This window comes from Pituophis catenifer, unplaced genomic scaffold, assembly GCF_029215685.1.
Source record: "Pituophis catenifer annectens isolate HBS135680 unplaced genomic scaffold, rPitCat1.0.hap2 SCAF_1, whole genome shotgun sequence".
Classification (NCBI taxonomy): Eukaryota; Metazoa; Chordata; class Lepidosauria; order Squamata; family Colubridae; genus Pituophis; species Pituophis catenifer.
The window spans coordinates 81,706,373-81,725,673 of NW_027256881.1; the positions used below are offsets into that span (position 1 = coordinate 81,706,373).

Genomic DNA, 19,301 nt, shown 5'->3' on the forward strand with positions numbered 1-19,301 from the left:
AAGGGCGGCAGCAGTAAGTTGACTCTGCCCTGAAGGCCGAACCACTCTGCAACTTTCTGGTGTTGACATGTCCTGCGAAAAAATGACAGCACCAAGTTGGCAGAAGGGATTTGGTGGTGGTGAGAAGGCCGCCTGCAGCTGGCCACACCGAGCAAGCAGAATTGAATAATCTGATTCCAAAAAGTGAAGCACTAATCACTGTCCCCAAACCTCTGCTTTGGCCAGCCTTGGTACTTTGTTAGAGGCACTGCTTGGAGCCTTTCCTAAAGACCTTTAGAAAGCAACATTCAGCATCACAAACTGCTACACTTCAATCCTGTTTTACATGCTAAGAATTACGCAGTGTTTTTAACCACAGGGCTATTGATGCCTCAACATTGCTATGGACAGAACTTTTTAAAAACTGGTATAGTATGTGACTCCAACCTTTGGGAAACCCAAAAGTGCTTTTTCAAGAGGCAACTGGACTTTCTGGTTTAACCAGAAAGTCCTGTTGCCTCTTGAAAAAGCACCTATGGGACAACCATGACCTGGATGGCTTAGAATCTCCATAAATCTTTGGTGGAGGGGAAAGTCCTTCAGGGAAATGTCAGCTGCTGTGCAGGACAAGGATGAGAGGCTACCTTGCAACTAGTGCAGCCATCAATTTTGAGTCATAACAGAAATATCAACCCTCTGGAAGACCCTCGCTAGGTTTTTCATAAGGTCAATATTTCCATATGCAAACAACAAAAATTAGAATTGTCAGGTAGTGTCCATTAAATACCTAGTCCATCTGGCAATCTTAACAAGAATGGCCATGGAGGCACAGACTCCCATCCTTGAGTGTCATCTTCAAAGCCTACATTTACAGTTCCTGGCAATGGGGCTGGGTGGTGTTGCTGCTTACACACACTATAATATGGAAAGGTTTCGGGACAGTGGTGCTATAGGAGGAGCAAATCATGCAGTGAGCCACCTGGAGTACACCAAATTGCCATCCTCTGAAAACTCCTCCATGGGATCTATATGTCAGGTTGCCATATGTTCTGCTGGCACAAGATGGAAATTATTAATTAATACTAAAATAGTCTTAGTCCAATTGCAGCCTTCCTCAGCAGAAGGCCAACCATAAGATGGAGATTTTATTATGAGGATGCATCTTCAGCATATGAATATCATAGATATGAATGAATCTACTATATGTGATTTTTTTTATTTACATTACTTTGATGTAAAAGTTGCCTCCGACTTCCATTGCTTTTTACTGAACAGTTTGGATTTGTAATTTTACAAATTCAACTGCAGAATGAGTTGACAGCATAGGATAAACATTTCAGAAAATTTGAGGAAAACTTTTCATGTGAGTGCCAAATTAGATGTCCAGTTACTTTATACTTCGGCTCCTCAATCCCTTGTCACCGAACACACTGGTTGGATTGTAGGGCAGCTAAAATATAAAATATCACTATCAATATCTAACTTTGGCTTAAAAATTGTCTGCAGGTAATTGTCCCCCAATACTGAAAAGCAGCCATCTGGCGGATAACGCAAAGAAAAGAAAAAAAATGGAGTTAAAGTTGGTCCATATCACCAATGCTGTAGTCCCAATTTGAATAAGAAGTTTCTGTACATTTCAATACTTACGAAAATGAAAAAAAAAAAAAAAAGATAGTTTTGATCCCAAAGCTCTAGTCCTCCTAACTAGGCAAGGCCTCAGAAAACATTTTGGGATACACTTTACAGGGAATTCACATCCACTGTTATGCAGACTGAATACACAAACAATCAAGAAACACCTCATATATAAAGAAAGCTCTAAGGTCATAAACATGCACTAAGAGACATACATCACTTAGCTTTTCTATGTCTTGAGAGCAAGCTGCTGCTTTTTTTTGCTCCTTGTTCACTTCTGACACGAGCCTCATGATGGTTTCTCTGTTGGCTTTCAGTTCCATCTCATGAATTGTTATGGTCTCTCTGAAGGTATCTATTTGTTCTTTCAGCGAGTCATTTTCTTTACGCATTCCACGGATCTGGAAGCATCAAAGTGAGATATGGTATTCAAACAGGTAATTTAATTGTTGCTGTTTTCAATGTCACTAAATCAATATTTAAGTAGTTTTGCTTTGTCATATTACAGTTGTACCATTAAAAGGTGGGTTTGAAATGGAGCATTTTAGTGTCTGCACTGTCCTCTGTGGCCATATTTAACCTTGGCAGTAGAATTTAATCTAGACTTCCTCATATGGAGATGCAGGAGAATTCTTATTAGTTTATAAAATAAGATTCTTCGCTTGCTATTAGAAACTGGGGAATCATTTGCACTAGCATTTGTGTTGCTATTGTAGATTTAGTTCATTTAGCCGAGGTGGCGCAGTGGTTAGAGTGCAGTACTGCAGCTACTTCAGCTGACTGCTAGTTCAGCAGATCAGCGGATCAAATCTCACCGGCTCAAGGTTGACTCAGCCTTCCATCCTTCCGAGGTGGGTAAAATGAGGACCCAGATTGTTGGGGGCAATATGCTATTTAGCATACTGTCTTTGGTGTAAGCCGCCCAGAGTCCTCGGAGAGTGGGCGGCATAGAAATATGAATAATAAATAAATAAATAAATTTTTACACCACCATTGTCCAGTCTCCAACCCCTGATATTATTTCTCCTCCAATATTCCATTTCATCTAGACTGTTTTTATGACCATTTTTGCATTTTTCATTTTCTATGTTCCAATTGTGCAACTTACATTATAGGCAATGCGACTGGTTTTAATGATAAGAAACATTCTTCTCTGGCTTCCAGAGGGGGAAGTAAGATTTACAAGCTGGAAATCACAGATCCCCCCCCCACCATAGGCTATTTGTCAGTGCATATGGATGCAAGGGCACAGCTGTGACTAACCCTCAATCTTTATTGTGAAAAGCCTATGTTCCTTGAACAGCTGCTCGTATAATTACCAGATCCAAAATAAAGTAAAGCAAAGCAAGATGAGAAGACAATACTTCGTGTGCACCCTAAGAACACGAAGAATAAACCACCTGGGAACCTTACTTCTACTGTTACAGCCCTACACCGTAGTATGTACGATTTGATTGCCTGATAATGCAAGAGATACCACAGTCCATTCATTAATATGTTTCTACCAAGGAAAAGAAACTGCTTCTGGGGGAAAAAAATTACAATGCCTGAGATACCAAAGTGGTTCTAATGCAGATCTGGTTAGAATTTTCTACTACTCATAATTAAAACTTGAAGAAAATTGTTTAAAATAACAAATCAGAAATTAGAAACCAATAGCTTGCGCCCACTGCTAAACAACAATGCTCCTGGCAACCGATGTATGTGAAGTGTGTACCAGCAAGTGAGAGCAACAAGCTTCATCCCTCTTATACGAAGACCACAGGAATCAAGTGGTCTTCATGCAAGAAGTGCCTCAACAACTCTCTAAAAGGATGCAAATGAGCAGCTGTCTGCAAGGAATATAAATCCTTCCATTCCCTACCACCCAGTCAGAACTGAAGAAGCTTCTTGGATGAGGAGCAAAATGTCTTCAAAAGAAAAAAACAAGAAAGTCTAGTTGCCTCCTGAAAAAGCACCTTTGGGACATGCAAGAGGAAGCAAAACTCCATTCCTTCCTCCTCATACGAAGAAGACAGTTTTTTAAGTAGCCTCTTGAGAGTAGATTCAAGACTAGAATAAAATCTATCCATTAAGATACATTTTAGGCTAGACAATTGCATAATTATAGCTCAGACTCAAAAGGTAGTCTAGATTTTGTCTTGTAGAGCAGTAAAACTAGTGTCTGAATCTTTCGTTTTGTCATTTCTTGCAGTCTAGATCAAAAGTAGGCATTAAGCTACACTGAACATGCCCTGGGATACCTCAGGGGGTTGAGGTAGGGCTCACAAAATATTGATTTGTTGCATCAACCACAATTTTCTAGGGTCACCCATTGTGTTAAGCTACCATCTCTGATTTACAAACCACAATGGCTGGTTTTTACAGCATGGAAGCCACAAAACCACATTATAGTTTTAGGGCATTTTGCATGGGCCCAGTTATTGTCTCCATTTCTTGTCTTATTGCCATAATTACATCCTTCTTTTCTTTAGTACATCTTTGAAAGTAAAGCTGCCTGCTAGCTAGAATTTTTTTTTCCAGACTCACTACTTCTAATGGTTATTAGTTAATAATTATTATATAATAATAATGCTATTCCTGGCTAAATTTATTATAATATTTTAATTTGTGCTTTATCTGGTGTTCCTTTTATTGATTTTCTTACAGATGTTATACTGAATGTAATCCATTGAAAATGAGTATCTTAACATGATGCCTTCTGCCCACTTAATATTTCCTATGATTACAATGTATGAGCTGTGTGGGGTTTTTTTCCCCCTGGTTATTTTAGATTTGTTCAAAAACTATAAAGTCTTACTGGTGTGTTAAAAGCTTTACTGAATGTCCATGTGGAAAAGTAACTATTATTAAATACCGTGTTTCCCCGAAAATAAGACCCTGTCTTATATTTTTTTGAACCCTAAAATAAGCGCTTAGCCTTATTGCCATGCACTCAAAAACCCGATTGGGCTTATTATCAGGGGATGTCTTATTTTGGGGAAAACAGGGTATGTTAAGGGGAATGTGTGCAATAGTGGTGAAAGGTTGCCTTTTTATTTATTTGTTTTGTTTTATTATTGTTAAACGTATACTATACTGTCCATCTCACTATTTGGGGCAACTCTACGCAGCTTGCTTTTAGACTGCCCCCTGCTGTCCCTAGTCTGTGGTTTCATCAATCCTGAAGATACTGATTTTGGATGTCAAGTAACAATAAAACAATAGCTCTCTGTGATTTAATAATCCCTCTCTCTGATGTATTGTCAAGATCCGGTTAAAAGTAAAAAAGTGTTTAGCAGACTCCAAACAATTTCCCCAAAAAGTACAAATAGTTAAGTAGTTAAGAAAAAGTTATGTGGGTCAACAGAAATTCTGATCTGGATGGAATTTCAAAAGAGATTGCCCCCAAATATGAAGTAAAGCAGAGCCACCAGATCTTGGCTGCAAAACTCCAAATCACAACATAAATAGGAACAAACAGCTCAGTGCTCCATATTTTTCTGCTGCCATCACATAGTTATTTGGCTTTCTGCAACCAAGATCTGGCACAAATCTGATGATACTTCTGCTCATATTGAAAATCTGAGCTCCCAAGTGCCTTTTACTTGCTTGCTTGAATTTGTGAATTTGTGCATTATTTTTTTTTAAAAAAAAATCTGGCTGCAGTTAACATAAATTGGTTACACCCAGATCAGATTACTATTTACTCTGAAGAGCTGAAAACAAATTAGAACTGTAGGCTGGTACATAACTCAGAATGCATATGGGAATTATGTAGATTGATCATGTAATACCAATTTTACATTATTTACAAGCCTAATTCAAAGTGAAAGTGCTAGTACTTAAAGTCCTGAATCAGGTGAGAATGTGTTTTTATTCCCTGGACATTTATTTACACACCTGCCCAGATTGTAAGAATGGCTTTAATAGCCTGTCAGCTCCACCAGGAAATGTATTTTACAGGTAGTCCTCGATTTACAATCAATCCCAAAAGTTTTGTTGCTAAGCAAGAGAGTTGCTAAATGAATTTTGCCCCATTTTTGTGACCTTTCTTGACCCATTTGTTAAGTGAATCACTGTGGCTCTTAAGTTAGCAACACAGATGTTAAATGAATCTGGCTTCGTCCTTGACTTTGCTTGTCAGAAGGTTACAAAAGATGATCACATGACCCTGCAATTGTCATAAATGCCAGTTGCCAAGCGCTCAAATTTTGTCATGTGACAAAAAGGTGACAAAAAGGGTTGCTGCAATGGTTGCAATTGTGAAAAACCACCATAAGTAACTTTTTTCAGTGCTGTTGTAATTTTGAACGGTCACTAACTAAATGACTGTAAATCAAGGACTACCTGTATTGTTCATTTGGATTCAGAATAAAGGTTAACAAATAACTTCCAAAAAGAAAGGTTGCTAAGAGAACAGGCAATTGACAGCTGGGCAGAGGAATAGAGTGGGAAAGAGAGAGGGGAGGGGAGTGGGGAGAGGGGAGGAGAGGAGAGAGCTATTCTGACAATATGTCTACAATTAAACATGAAGGAAGGATTAGGTTGGTGTAACTCTTGAAAGAAAAAGACTTCTAAACTGTACTATCTGTTCATGAAATTTCATTTCTGAATACAGTTTTATGATCTCTAAGATACTGCCTTACCAAAAAATCAGCAGACAGACAAGCAATATAACATCAAAGCTCAATATACAATCTCTACGTTTATTATTTGGGGATAGTGGCAAGCAGCTGTCCATGCCTAAAATAAGTTTGGGCTGAATTATGCCATATCTATCTGAATTATACCTGAGATGGGACTTCTTCATTACCAGAGGTAGACCCTGTTAGGGCTTAGCCTCACTTTACATTAACTGCAGCACAAATATGCCCCATCAATTATTTCCGTAGGATCTTTGTCTCATCCCCAGTGCACCTTGGAAGGGGTACTTGCTTTACCTAAACCCCATCCACCACACTTACAGGAAAGCGATCACGGATGGAAGGGGACATGAAGCCAAGGGAATCTATTGATTGCTACTCGTAAAGTATAAAGACAAGATCATTCACAAGCTTTATTACTAGGGTAAATTAGAGCCCAGGTGTCAGGATAGGAGAGTGCAAATTATGCAGATATATTATTCTGCTCACCTAAGGGCTGCAAGAATGCACGTTAACACTGCCAGGACTGTAAAACTCTCTTCCGTAATAGCATCCCCTCTCTGGCAGCTTTAACCAGCCCCTGAAGATTTCATTTTTATCTTTCCTAGCTTTTTATTATCTTTCTGCTGGCCCCATGGTGTTTTCAGGTTAATATTGCATTTTATTATAACAACATTTATAGCATTTTTATAGTAAGGGCCCACGTGAGGGCCTACAATAAAACCCAGAGTGGAAATAGATTTAATAAAAAGTCTTGGAAGAAAGATCTGACATCATATTTAATTCACAAGGTTCCACTCATATAATAGATGTCTTTAGGGTGCTTTGCTATTATTTCTGTAGCTTAATTTGAAGAGGCACATTTTATTATTTTATAATTTTTAAAAGAAAACCTTGGAGAGCAGGCGCTCTGGTGACTCTTCGTTTCCTCCTATGCCCACTTCCAGGAGATGACAGAGTTGTGCAATGAATTCATTTTGTTCTCTGCTGACCTTAGATGCATAGGATTTGCTTTCTTCAGATTTGTTCAAATATTTTCTAATTAGGATTCAAACCAAAGCAGAAATAATTTTATAGGTAAGAAAAATATGACCTGTTATCATTGCTTAAATTAACTGTATCATGATACCATTATGTCAGACCAAGAATACACAATTTCATTAGCTTAGCTAAACATATATCTACCATATACTGCTGCAGTTTTAATTAATCATATCCTCAAATGTGAATACATAAGAGAATAGATGGTAGAATAAAAGCCAGTTTGGTGCAGTGATTAAAGTATCAGAGTAGAAACCAAGAAAGAGACTGTGAGTTTCCAAGAAAACTGCAGGGACTAGTTTGGGCAATTATCAGGAGTAGAGATCGAATTCACACACACACACACACACACACACACACACACACACACACACTGTACTTCCTTTTTTTTTTCCTATTCTAAAAAAGTTGTGTGCTGTTCAAAGCTGATCTTGCTCCTGTATTCTGGTCTGGAGAATCAGAATGGCCTCTCCCTGAAAGGGATCCTAGTCAAAATGGATCTCTCTGTTTACAGGAAAATACAATTTTCAGGTTAGGAAATATATTCCATGGGACTCAGAGAACACCAATGCACAGTAATGAATTTCCTTTCTAAAGAAAAATCATAATTATAATAAGAGTACAAACAATGTTGTACAAACACAGAAATGTATCCTTTAATAAAATGTTGATATAAAATCTTATGCAATGGGTATCCATCAGTGGTGGAATGCTGCAAGTTTAACAACCATTTCGGTGAGCGTGTGCTTTGCGAGTGCATACACACTTGCGCGCAACGCTGAAGATGGAGCATTTAGAAACTCAGCTGCTTACCTTCCAAGTCACCGTAAGTAAAACAGCGGGGAGGTGGAAATCAGCTGCACTGCATGACTGAGATGAACTACAAAGCAGGTAATAAAGGACAAGATAGAGCAGGGACAGGTGGCGGGGCCAACTAATTGTCAGCACTACCGGTTCGTCCGAATTGGCCCGAACCAGCTGAATTCCACCTCTGGCATCCATATAATAAATTATATGTAACTTAGAACAGGATAAGTTTCATTCATGTAGTATTAACTAATTAATTGTATTGGCAGGATTGTTATACATACTATCAATAAAGAGGATTGAAAAACAGTAAAGTACCTGGAGCGGGAGCCTAGACTCTACAATACTATTTCAGTAAGTTCTGCAGAATCTTCTCCCAAATCATTGGTGGGTTGCCCCCGGTTTGCACCAGTTCTATAGAACCAGTAGTAAAACCAGCAGGAGGCTCTGCCCACCGACCCCAACATCACCAAAACGCTTCTGCGCATGTGCGAGCAAAGCGAGCCCGCGCGCACGGTCCCACTGCAAACCCGTAGTAAAGGTAAGTAGAACCCACCCCTGTCCCAAATGCAACCAAAATAAAATTATACTGACCAGTATTATAGAGCAAAAAAAAAGCTGATGATCAAGCCTACCAGTCATTAAAATGAGTTAATGAACATAAAGTGCCGCATACAGTAACTGTTCCTCTAAGAGAGAAGAAATTGTTCCCTCGTGTCCTCTATGCTTTCATTATGCATTCTTTCTGTCCATGGAAAAATACTCCCTCCCCCTCCCCCCCATTTCATTCCCTAGCTTTACCAAGCAAAGATATTAACGCTGCTTCAGATTTCTGCAATTGAAAATGTCCTGTCCAAATAAGAGCAAAGTCTATTATCAAAACCCCACTTATACTGGGCACGCTCCTGAGGGTCAGACGGATGAAGACAGACTGAAGTGGAGAAATTTATTAAGTTCTAAGCAGCAACCCTGGAATGAAGGAGAAAATTGGCCTAAGGACCACTTCATCATTATGAAAAATACACAAGTGGAAATTAGCAGAAAGCGATTCCAACTATGCAACTTATCTAAGAGAAATTTCAGCAAGCTGTAAAGCCGTCTTTAATCGTTAACGGATTATGAGATCATGTAGTCATAGATTTAAAAAGTTTCTTCTAAGTGTCAAAAGAGCCCAGCTGAGGTTCCAGCTAAGGAATCTATGCATATGCTTTGAATATGGATAAAAATACATCTTTTCCCCTGCACACTTCAACATTGTATTCAAAGCTTCTGCCAGGCAATTTACATTACTGATGCTGAGACCTTTAAAAAAATCTCGTTCTCCCCTAAGGAGGTTGATGTCTGTAAAAAGCTGAGATAATAACGGTGAACCTTTATTCTTGATGGGGCAAAAAAGGCCAGGATTCCTTTTAGTCAGGGCCGGATTTAGATGAAAAGAGGCCCTAGGCTATTTCACTTATGAGGCCCTTTCACCTATAGTGAAAGTGTAATTTTAATTTTGCTAACAATTTGAATGTAGGCCCCTCTTGATCTTGAGGCCCCTCTTGATCTTGAGGCCCTAGGCTGAAGCCTAGTTAGCCTATAGGAAAATCTGGCCCTGCTTTTAGTTGAAGTTAACACTTTTTGAGAAGAAAGCAGCATTTTTAGAATCTTTGCTGGGCCACCTCTGCTGACATGCTCTTCAACTTCTAGGCCAGGCCTGCACCTCATGTAGAAGATAAAGGGCCACATTAATAATCTAAAAATCATTACTGGCCACAAAGGAATACATGATCTGGCAGCTAGTTGAGCCTGGAGGTTTTGGAGGAACTTGAGTATGCCTTTTAAGAGGGCAGCAGTGGATCTTTCATGGTGGTGATGGCATTTGGTGGCAAATTTACTGACTTTTTTTTAAAGTGTTCTTGGGATACAGTAGGGTACACTAGGATGTGAGGTGGGAGACATGTGGGCCCACAGCCACATGAGATGTGGAGGACTCCTGTAGTCTATTACACAGAAAGGGATGTCTGGGTTTATGAATCAGCCGATTCTCTCAGAGTGTATCCTGCAATAATCCTGACCTCCTCATTCTAGGTATTTTGGAAACTAAGGATACCAGTCCAACTAGATGCCACTAATATATTTGAATTCTTTTTTGCCTGATTTTTTAAAATTATTTATTTATTACATTTTCAGGCCACTTCACCCCAATCTATTCTGGGCAGCTTACATTTTAAAAGTAAAGAATAACACAACAGACCAAAAAAAAAAAAGATCAAATGCATCCGGAAGAAATAGACACAACACCTGCTCTTCGTGACAGTCCGGTTAAAGCAGTTCTTCAGTGTCTTAATAAGTAAAGCTTCTATATTCAGAAGAAGATGAAGGACATTCCTCAGTGCAGGTAAACATGGTTGATGTAGAAGGAAGACCTCTCTGATCTAGAAGGTAGTTCAGCATGGAATGAAATAAGCAATCTTCAAAATGAGAAGCATGGCAACAATATGTCTAGATCAGGGCTGTCAAACTTGCGGCACACGGGCTGGATGCATCACCCGCTGGTGTTCTGCCCCAGCTACGGACCCCAAAGAACGTAGCACACACAAAGTCTGTACAAACCTTAGTTTACTAAAATAAAATCAGTTTTTCAAACAAAGGCTGTTAATTAACTTTCTTAACAGCCTGCAAGAATCCAAAGAATAAATAATCTTAATCTTACTATGGTTGGCAGAAAGCCCAGAAGCAATTTGCAGAGAACTAAGATCAAGGCACGAAGGAGAGTGAATGGTTGTTCCCTGCAAATTACTTCAGTCAGCGTTCCTCTTTAAATAGGCTAAGGAAGTGGCCAATTAGCCCCAAGCCTTGCTCTCGAGGAGACCTCCTCCTGAGGAGCCATTCCTGCCTTTTGGCAGCTCTGTGTGCCCGTGCATTGAGAAAAGGCTCCTCCTCTTCATCCTCTTCACTTATGGGAGCTTCTGGAGGTTCTGAAGGCCCTGGCTGAATCCCCACCTATGGCACCACATCTTCTCCAGCCTCATTGTCCGACTCAAGTGCCAGCTGCACAGGCTGCTGGCGCAGCACCACACCAGCCTCATCGTTGTCCAAATCAGCAACCAGCCGCAGAAGCCGCGTACAGGCCACAACAGCTGGCCACGCCCATGCCTAGTTTAGTGAAGGGGCGGAAGTCGCGATATGTCATGTGACAACACTGTGATGAAGTGAGTTTGACACCCCTGGTCTAGAATCTTGACTGACGGAAGATTAGGAAAAAAATTAAATGGTATTGTAAGGCCATCAGGGGAGAAGAAAAGTTGCAACAGACCAGTTTATTTGGTTGGTAAATGCTTGGCAGAGCAGCAGAAGTGACTAGGAAAACACACTGGATGTGATATCTATTCGGACAAGAGACCACCCAAAATCCTTTAGTTTAAATAAGCCAAAAGTCCAGCTGGCCTGCTATTGTAGCAGAGATTAAGTATCTTTTCCCTCAAGCAAGAAGAATGTACAGCTGGCTGATGGGTTGCAATTCTCCCTCCTGTTCCTAAGGAAAAGGATATGTTGATTTGGAAGGTCATCAATACAAGCCTTGTTACTAAGTACAAATGCTTGGTGAATCCAGGGATCTATCTTCCTGTCTCCAGAGTTTCACAGTAAAACAGGTTGGGTGGGGTGGGAGACAAAGTTTTCTGGAGAGGTGGGTCATAATGGACGAAGTATTCAGGGTCATGTAGCCATCAACCTGCTTGTCCTTCACCACAAGAACAGTGCTGCTACAATATGGCTTAACATCTGTTGGCAGTTCCGTTCTAAGTATTTTCACAAATCCAAGAAACTGGAATGTCCATACCATAATGTTTTTACAGCTACTAGAAGTTCTGGCACAAGGGTGACAGGTAGAGGAGAACGTTTACATAACTGAGGAGGAAAACAGGGAAAGCAATAGTGTGAGGTTTTCACAATTAGGCCATGGTGATGGGGAGGGAGAAAGCATTCCATTCTGGCTGGTTGAAGTTGGAGAAGGAACAAACACCAAGTATTTCCAGACATGTTTTGAGACAGGAAGAAAGGAATGGAAGACAAGATGATGGAGTGTCAAGTCAAGAGCCAGGAGTTCTTACATCAGTTATAAACACAACTGGCAGCTTCAAAGCCACCAAGCACTGTCCCAAGAGTCCATAAATTTATGGAGGGGGGGAGAACTTTAAGAGTTTCAACTTTCATAGATACAAGAGGAACTGGCAAACTGACGGTAGACAATCAAGTATTTTGCTTGGCTCAGCTCTTGTCTGCGGTAATAATTCTTATCTAAATAAGCCATGTTTGTGAAACATCTGCCAAATCAAGTAGCAGAGATCTGTGATTTACTCCAATAACTTGATGGGAGAAGCCTGGGAGCTGGAGAACAAATTCCAGTGAATTTGTTCTCCTTTTGAATTTGTATCTTCTACCCACTGATTTTGAATTATTTGCAGCTAAATGTGTGCAAAGTCTAGGAGAAAGTTGCTTATTGCTCCATGGACTGCTTTGGCATCATATAGAGTTGTATATCTTAGTGCATTTCAAAACATAAGCAGGGGAGGAGCAGAGACTTTGACTATAATTCTTGAACTTCACCTTGTTCCAGAGGTTTGATCCTACAAGGAATTGAAAGATTGAAAGAATCTGGACTTGTGTTCTGTATTCTGGGTGGGAGTACAGCCTTAACAATCTGTTGTCTCAACGTGCACTATATTCAAAAACTCATTGAAAAGGAAGAACTTGCTAATCTCACAGTTCCTCAGCCAAACACAACTTCTGGTTAGAGTGTTAGTAGCCATTTTGCCAAATTAAATAATATCAAAGAATCAACCATAAATGATTTTGCATAAGAAATATTTGTGAGCATACTGGTTTAGGCTGCAGACGTGTAGATTTTTCTGCCCATATGTACATAATCCAGTTTGAAGTTGATGCAACACAGGCTCTCCTTGAAGCCTTGAATTTTCTGCATAAAGCAGAAGATTCCTAAAGTCTAAAAGATCCTGGATAAAACTGTTTTGGACTTCCCCCTCTTTCTGCAGGGATGACTGCAAGAAACACAACAGTAACTCCAGAACACCTACCCATACAACTTGAAAGCTCCATGACTTTGTTATACAGGAAGTAAGCCATATTAGTCGGCCTATACATTCATTTGTTCTGAGCAAGCATTGCCCATTTAGGTTTCAAGACTTTTCTCAAATGATCCAGGAAAAGGGATATCTCACTGCCCCAGGGAACCTCCTTAACTCTCGGCTAAGCATATGGATCTTTTTTTATTCCCCAACTCAGGCTTGCTTGGCACACATAAGGACTGTAACTGTACAGCAAACTTACAAAAAAATTGGCAGGGAAAAGGTAAGACTGATTAGAGGTTGATTCTTTCCTCTTGTATGGCCACCAAACTGCAATGCAATTTTAAATCAGAATTGATGAGACTTCCTGAGCATGAAAATAATGAAGAGACAATCCCTGACTTGTTACAGATTTCTGTTCTTCTGGTCACCCTTAGATTTCTTAGGAGGCAGAGTTTTGGACTTACTAGGTATAGAAGAAAGAGACCCATGATTCTTTTGGATTCAGAAGAAAAGCCTGGATTCTCTTCTTTTCCTTTGTACTTTCTGGGGAGGGAGGTGGGGCAAAATACACCTATATTTATTAGAAAGTTCTTGTACTTCTCTGAGTCTTCCTGGACAACAATATCCTTGATAAGTCTTCTGGTGTGACCTTCTTCCTGGAACTGATCATTCATTACTTCTACCCCTTTTCTCATGTTTAAGAACATATACCCATATCCATCCATCCAGTGGTGGGTTTCAAAAGATTTTACTACCGGTTCTGTGGGCATGGTTTGGTGGACAGGACATGGCTTGGTGGGTATGGCTTGGTGGACGTGGCAGGGGAAGAATACTGTAAAATCTCCACTCCAGGGGAAGGATACTGCAAAATCCCAATTTCCTCCTGATCAGCTGGGACTTGGCAGACAGAGAATAGATGGGGGCGGGGCCAGTCAGAATTTTACTATCGGTTCTTCCAACTACTCAAAATTTCCACTACCAATTCTCCAGAACTGGTCAGAACCTGCTGAAACCCACCTCTGGTGTGGACTTTGACTTCAAGAATTCCTTAGCCAGCATGGGTAGACCCTACTGTCTGCTTCAGAGGCAGATGTCATTCCAAAAAATTAAAATGTCCTCTGTGGGATTCTCAAGCACACAAATTAATGAGGTGTGAGAAAAGACCGAACCACTGCAAGGAGGAGTCAGTTACATACTGACCTCAACCCAGCAATGAGGAAATGGGAGTTCCCTACTCTCCCCAAATCCCTTTTTATTTTCCCCCTCCATCTAGGTTTCTCATGATTGTAAATACTTCCAAATTTTCCATTTTAAAAGCCCTGAGAACAGGACAATAGGAGGGTATTCATGATCCAAAGAAGTTAAATAAAAGTCTCCAAACCTAAATCTTGTACCTTACATCAGAAATGTAACTAATATTAAACAGGTGCTCATGACACAACATACGGTGCCTTGAGAAAGACTTTTATATCACAATAAAATACTTCCTTTCCTCGGTAAGGAGATATCTCCCACTGCCATCAAGGGAAACAAAGAAAATCCAAGTGGTTTTTTGGGTTGTTGTTTTTTTTTTATGACCTGGGTTGAAACTCAAGTTTCAGTTTGTTTCATTTAGCTAAAATTTCTCTTGTGTGATTCTGAAGACTTGAGGAGTCACAAATATAAAATACAAATGTAAAATGCACACAATACTTTCTCAGAAGAAAGTTCAAATAGCATCCTACCTACCAGTGGTGGGATCCTCCCGGCTTAACAATCGGTTTGGTGATTGCGCGCTTTGCTGCACATGCATGCAGTTTAAACAAATCTTCACTTCTGGGTTTCTTCAGAGAAGTTAACATGGCTGATTCGTGCAGCAATCGTCTCTGCCGCACAAATCAGCTGAGGAGATAAAGGTAGGAAAATAGTGCAGGCGAGCAGGTGGGCCCATCTGAACATCAAAGTGAACCGGTTTGCTCCCAGCTGATCATTGGAGTTACCGATTCACCCGAACCGGTCTGAACCAGTAGAATCCCACTACTGCTACCTACCAGCCTGTACATACACACACACACACACACACACATACACACACACACACTTCCAATTTTTTTTTAAAAAAGTAGAAACTTAGTCCTTATTTATTATAATAAAAAGAAACTCAACTATTTCAGCCCAGCACCCTCACTTAACAATCATAACAAGTACTGTTTATTCTGCTCCATGGCAATTATTTTATATTAAAAGGTAGCATTTTCTGCTGTTCTTACTTGATCTGCTCTTCTTGTTCATAGATTTTCTCCTTTAGCTCCAAGTTCTCCTGGAGAATAGCTTGTGTTTTTAGCTCTGCTTGATGTTTGGAAATGGCAATTGTGCCTGATTCCTTCTCAAGTTCTTGGAATTTGTGTTGCATGGAAAAAAGAAGAGAAGACTGACGAGCATCGTTCTCCTTATAGCCCCCAACTTCAGCTTTGAATTCTTGTATGGATACTTCCTGTGAGGCTATTCTGGATTTAAGATCTAGAATCTATAAATAAAAATAGGTAATAAAATATAACAGGGATAAAAATATTATTCGATTGTATCCTGCTTGCAAAGACAAATTTAATAGCACTACAATACATGCATCCTGTGTATTACTCAAGCAATTGAATTTTCCACTTACTTTAAATATTTCATATGTGATTAAAGAGCACAACTATCAGGCTGAATAGACAATATATAGTAGAAGAACAAGCAATCTGAATAACTATTTTCTTATAAAAGTAACATATTTTTTGGAGTATAAGACATACTTTTTCCCCCCTAAAAGGGGGTGAAAATTTGGGTGCGTCTTATACACCAAATATAGCCCCACCCACTTGCCCTCACCCTTTGGCCTCTGCCTTCCAGCAATTTGCCTCCTTGCAGCAAACAGCAAACAGCAAACAGCAAACAGCCTGTTTCAGCTTCAGTACTGCCTGATTAGCACAAGCAGCTGATTGTTGGTTGGATTAGCCTCCCGGGATTGCCATTGCCTATTGCTGCCTCCATACACCCCATTTTTGGCTTCTGTGCACCCTGTTTTCGGCCTCTGTGTGCCCCATTTTCTGCCCATTCCAAGCCCCGTGGCCCAGAACCAGCAGAAAATGGGACACACAGCAATAGGCTATGGCAATCCCTGCAGCCTGAAACAGCTGATGGTTGGGAGGCCAATCCAACCGACAATCAGCTGCTTGTGCTAATCAGGCTGTGCTGAAGCTGAAATGGGCTGTTTGCTATTTGCTGAAAGAAGGCAAACTACTGGCAGACAAAGGCAGATTTTTTTTTTCTTGTGCTAATCAGGCTGTGCTGAAAATGAAACAGGCTGTTTGCTGTTTGCTGCAAAAAGGCAAATTGCTGGGAGGCAGAGGCAGATTTTTTTTTCTTGTTTTCCTCCCCAAAAAAGGTAGATGCATCTTATAGTCTGGTGTATCTTATACGCCGAAAAATACGGTTGCTCTTCATATTAGGTAGATTCTGATAGAAATCTTAGTGGATAGGTAAGTTATATGAGCTGTCTTCTTGGTGAATCTACTCAAATCTTAAAAGTCTTTTTCAGGACTCATATTCTCAAAGCTCCCACAAAATCTGGGTCCGAAGAAATGCATATTATGAATGCCAGAATGCATTGCAGCACGTAGGATTTCATTTTTGTTTCATGGTTGTTAGATTTTATTATAATTGGAGGGGGGAGGGGTTTTTTTCTTGTAGTGATTCTTTTAATATTATTTTTTATTGTTAATCATTAGAAACTTAAATCAATTAATTGAATAATTAAGATGGATAAGAATCAGGAGGAGAAAGAAAGCCATCGTAACTTCACCTCAAATTGTCTTCACCTCTGCTTTAATCACAGTGCAGCCAGCACCACTGCTGAGGAGCGTCTCCACACCATGGCCAGCCACTCCACCACCACAGTACAAGACCCCAGCTACCCTATTGCCCTGCACTCCACAGAGTCTGCCACACCCAGCTGACCTTCGCCATCTTCCTCCTGTTGCTGACTAGTCACTCCCGGCCTGCTTTATGTGTGCAAGGCCTTCTTCCTGAGGCCTTGCACACCATTCTCCAAATCACACTTGCTGTCCTCCAAATAGTGCACCATATTCTCATGGACCTTCAGAAAACATTTGGAAAGCTTCTGAAGTCTTCCAAAGCATCCCAAGAACAGGACGGGCTATTTGGAGAATGGCAGGCGCCACATGAGGCAATCTTCTCCAGGTTTCACAAGGAAACCATAGTGTGCGACCTTAGAAGAAAGCCTCATGCAGCTGGCAACTGACCAACTTGTGAAAGGTCAGGCTGTGCATGTTTGGTCAGCAGTGAGAGCAAGTAGACCACAAAGGTCAATTACAGTGGGAAGGGCCGCAGAATGCAGATGGCCAAATGGGTGAAGGTGATCACTTGATTCAAAAGCCTTGATGCCAGAACCCTGGTCGTAAATCATTTTTTTCAGAGCATTTGAAACTTCAAATGGTTGAACTAATGGTACTAAATTGAGAATTACCTCTTATTGGACTGTCTGGATCAGGCCAAGAATTAGTGATAAGGATTGTTTTCAGAAAGTATAATTAAAATGAATTAAATATATAAATGATTATTATCAAACAAAGTCCAGTTCAGAAGTGGATTTAAAAGGGGAACTTTAAACAAAGATATAACAAACTCCTTGTATTTCACCACATAAGCAATTAAACATTATTCTGGGCAATAAATGAATATATTGTTTACAGAAATCAACAGAATTGGCAAAGGTGGAAGTTTGAAAAGCTTGCAAATAAATAATAAACATTTGCCTTATGTTGAAACGTTGCATTTTCTCTTTGAAATTTTGGGAGTATTAACAGAATGAAATAAAAAAGAAAATTGTTTTCACTCTCACATTAATTAAATGAATTAAAGAGTCTGGTAAGAACAATTGCATGCATAATTCACAATTAATGACTCATGCAGTAAATCTAGGAATTAGTATAATGTTCAATATATTCACACAGACAGAAATCATGCAAACAACAAAAAAACCTAGACAATGAACCAACCCTTGGCAGCACTTGTTTTTCAGAAATAGTCTAAGTCTCTTAAGAAATTTCAGAACTCTTTTGGTGGCTAGGATTCCATTCCTCAACATGATCGACACATTAATGTGTCCCTCTGTTAGGCTACAGTTCCGTGTATCTAGGTATAAGGCCAAGAGAAGTTGTGAAGACATTACTTGCATAAAGTTGGGCTGTGGCACAAGAACATTATAAGGCTTGTCTATCAGAAAAGGACCAAATGGAAGAAGAGTCATTGCTGAAACTGTATTAACAATCCAAACCAGAACAAATAAGGCCAGCTCAGATGTCACAATTATACTGTAAAGCTTCTGGTTTTGTTTGAAGGACTGGAAACTTGTTTTAAGCCGATAACTGAGAATGCTGAATTCATTTCTGTGAATGCTTTAAAATACTGTTTTAATGGCTGCTGCTTAATTTTCCTATATTTTTTTCAGATAGGGATATGTTTCTGTCCAGCCAGAAATCTCAGAAATATTCTAAGTAGAATATTCACTCACATATGTAAACAGAAATAATATTAATTTGGTATTACCTACAAGATTTTGGGATCATCCGAATCATTTTTTAAATCAAGCCATCACAGCTGTATGTTTTAAAAAATGTACCTGGTTTCCTAAAAAAAGAAATTATTTAGTAAAACCATGTAAATAAAACAATCTTAATACGCAACCTTTGTTTAGCAGTATGCCTTTATTAGTAGGAAGCACTTTGTCATTTTCTGTCCTTGAGTACTGGTAATCTACCAAAGAAAGACCCATTGCAAATCTGCCATTGGAAGAGGCTCATAATAGACATTTATTTATTAAATATATATACCGCCCATCTCACTATTGAAGCAGTTTATAAAATATATATAAGAAGCAAAGAACTATAAACTTCACAGATCCAGGAACTTGCAAGATATTTTTGAGTGTTACTCAAGTCAAATTCAAACACTTATGAGAAGGAGGAAATCAGTGGACTATTATGATAGTGGAACAAGAAGTAGCTGTCCTATGCTAGTCTATGCTGATCAGACTCCACATGGAATGTGTCCAATTTTGGGAACTGCAACATTTAAAAGGCTCATGGACAAATTGGAG

The 19,301-nt window shown here is 39.7% G+C and overlaps 1 protein-coding gene across 1 annotated transcript in view; it reads right to left on the reverse strand.

The window, feature by feature from the left end:
* Window positions 1-19,301, reverse strand: part of CCDC170 (coiled-coil domain containing 170) — a 58,411-nt gene that overhangs the window by 27,228 nt on the left and 11,882 nt on the right. The window contains exons 3-5 of the mRNA XM_070951787.1: window positions 15,412-15,668; window positions 7,133-7,277; window positions 1,830-2,015 (exon numbers count right to left, since the gene is read on the reverse strand). Of these exons, the coding sequence (XP_070807888.1) occupies window positions 1,830-2,015; window positions 7,133-7,277; window positions 15,412-15,668 (588 nt within the window). The remainder of the gene's footprint in view (window positions 1-1,829; window positions 2,016-7,132; window positions 7,278-15,411; window positions 15,669-19,301) is intronic.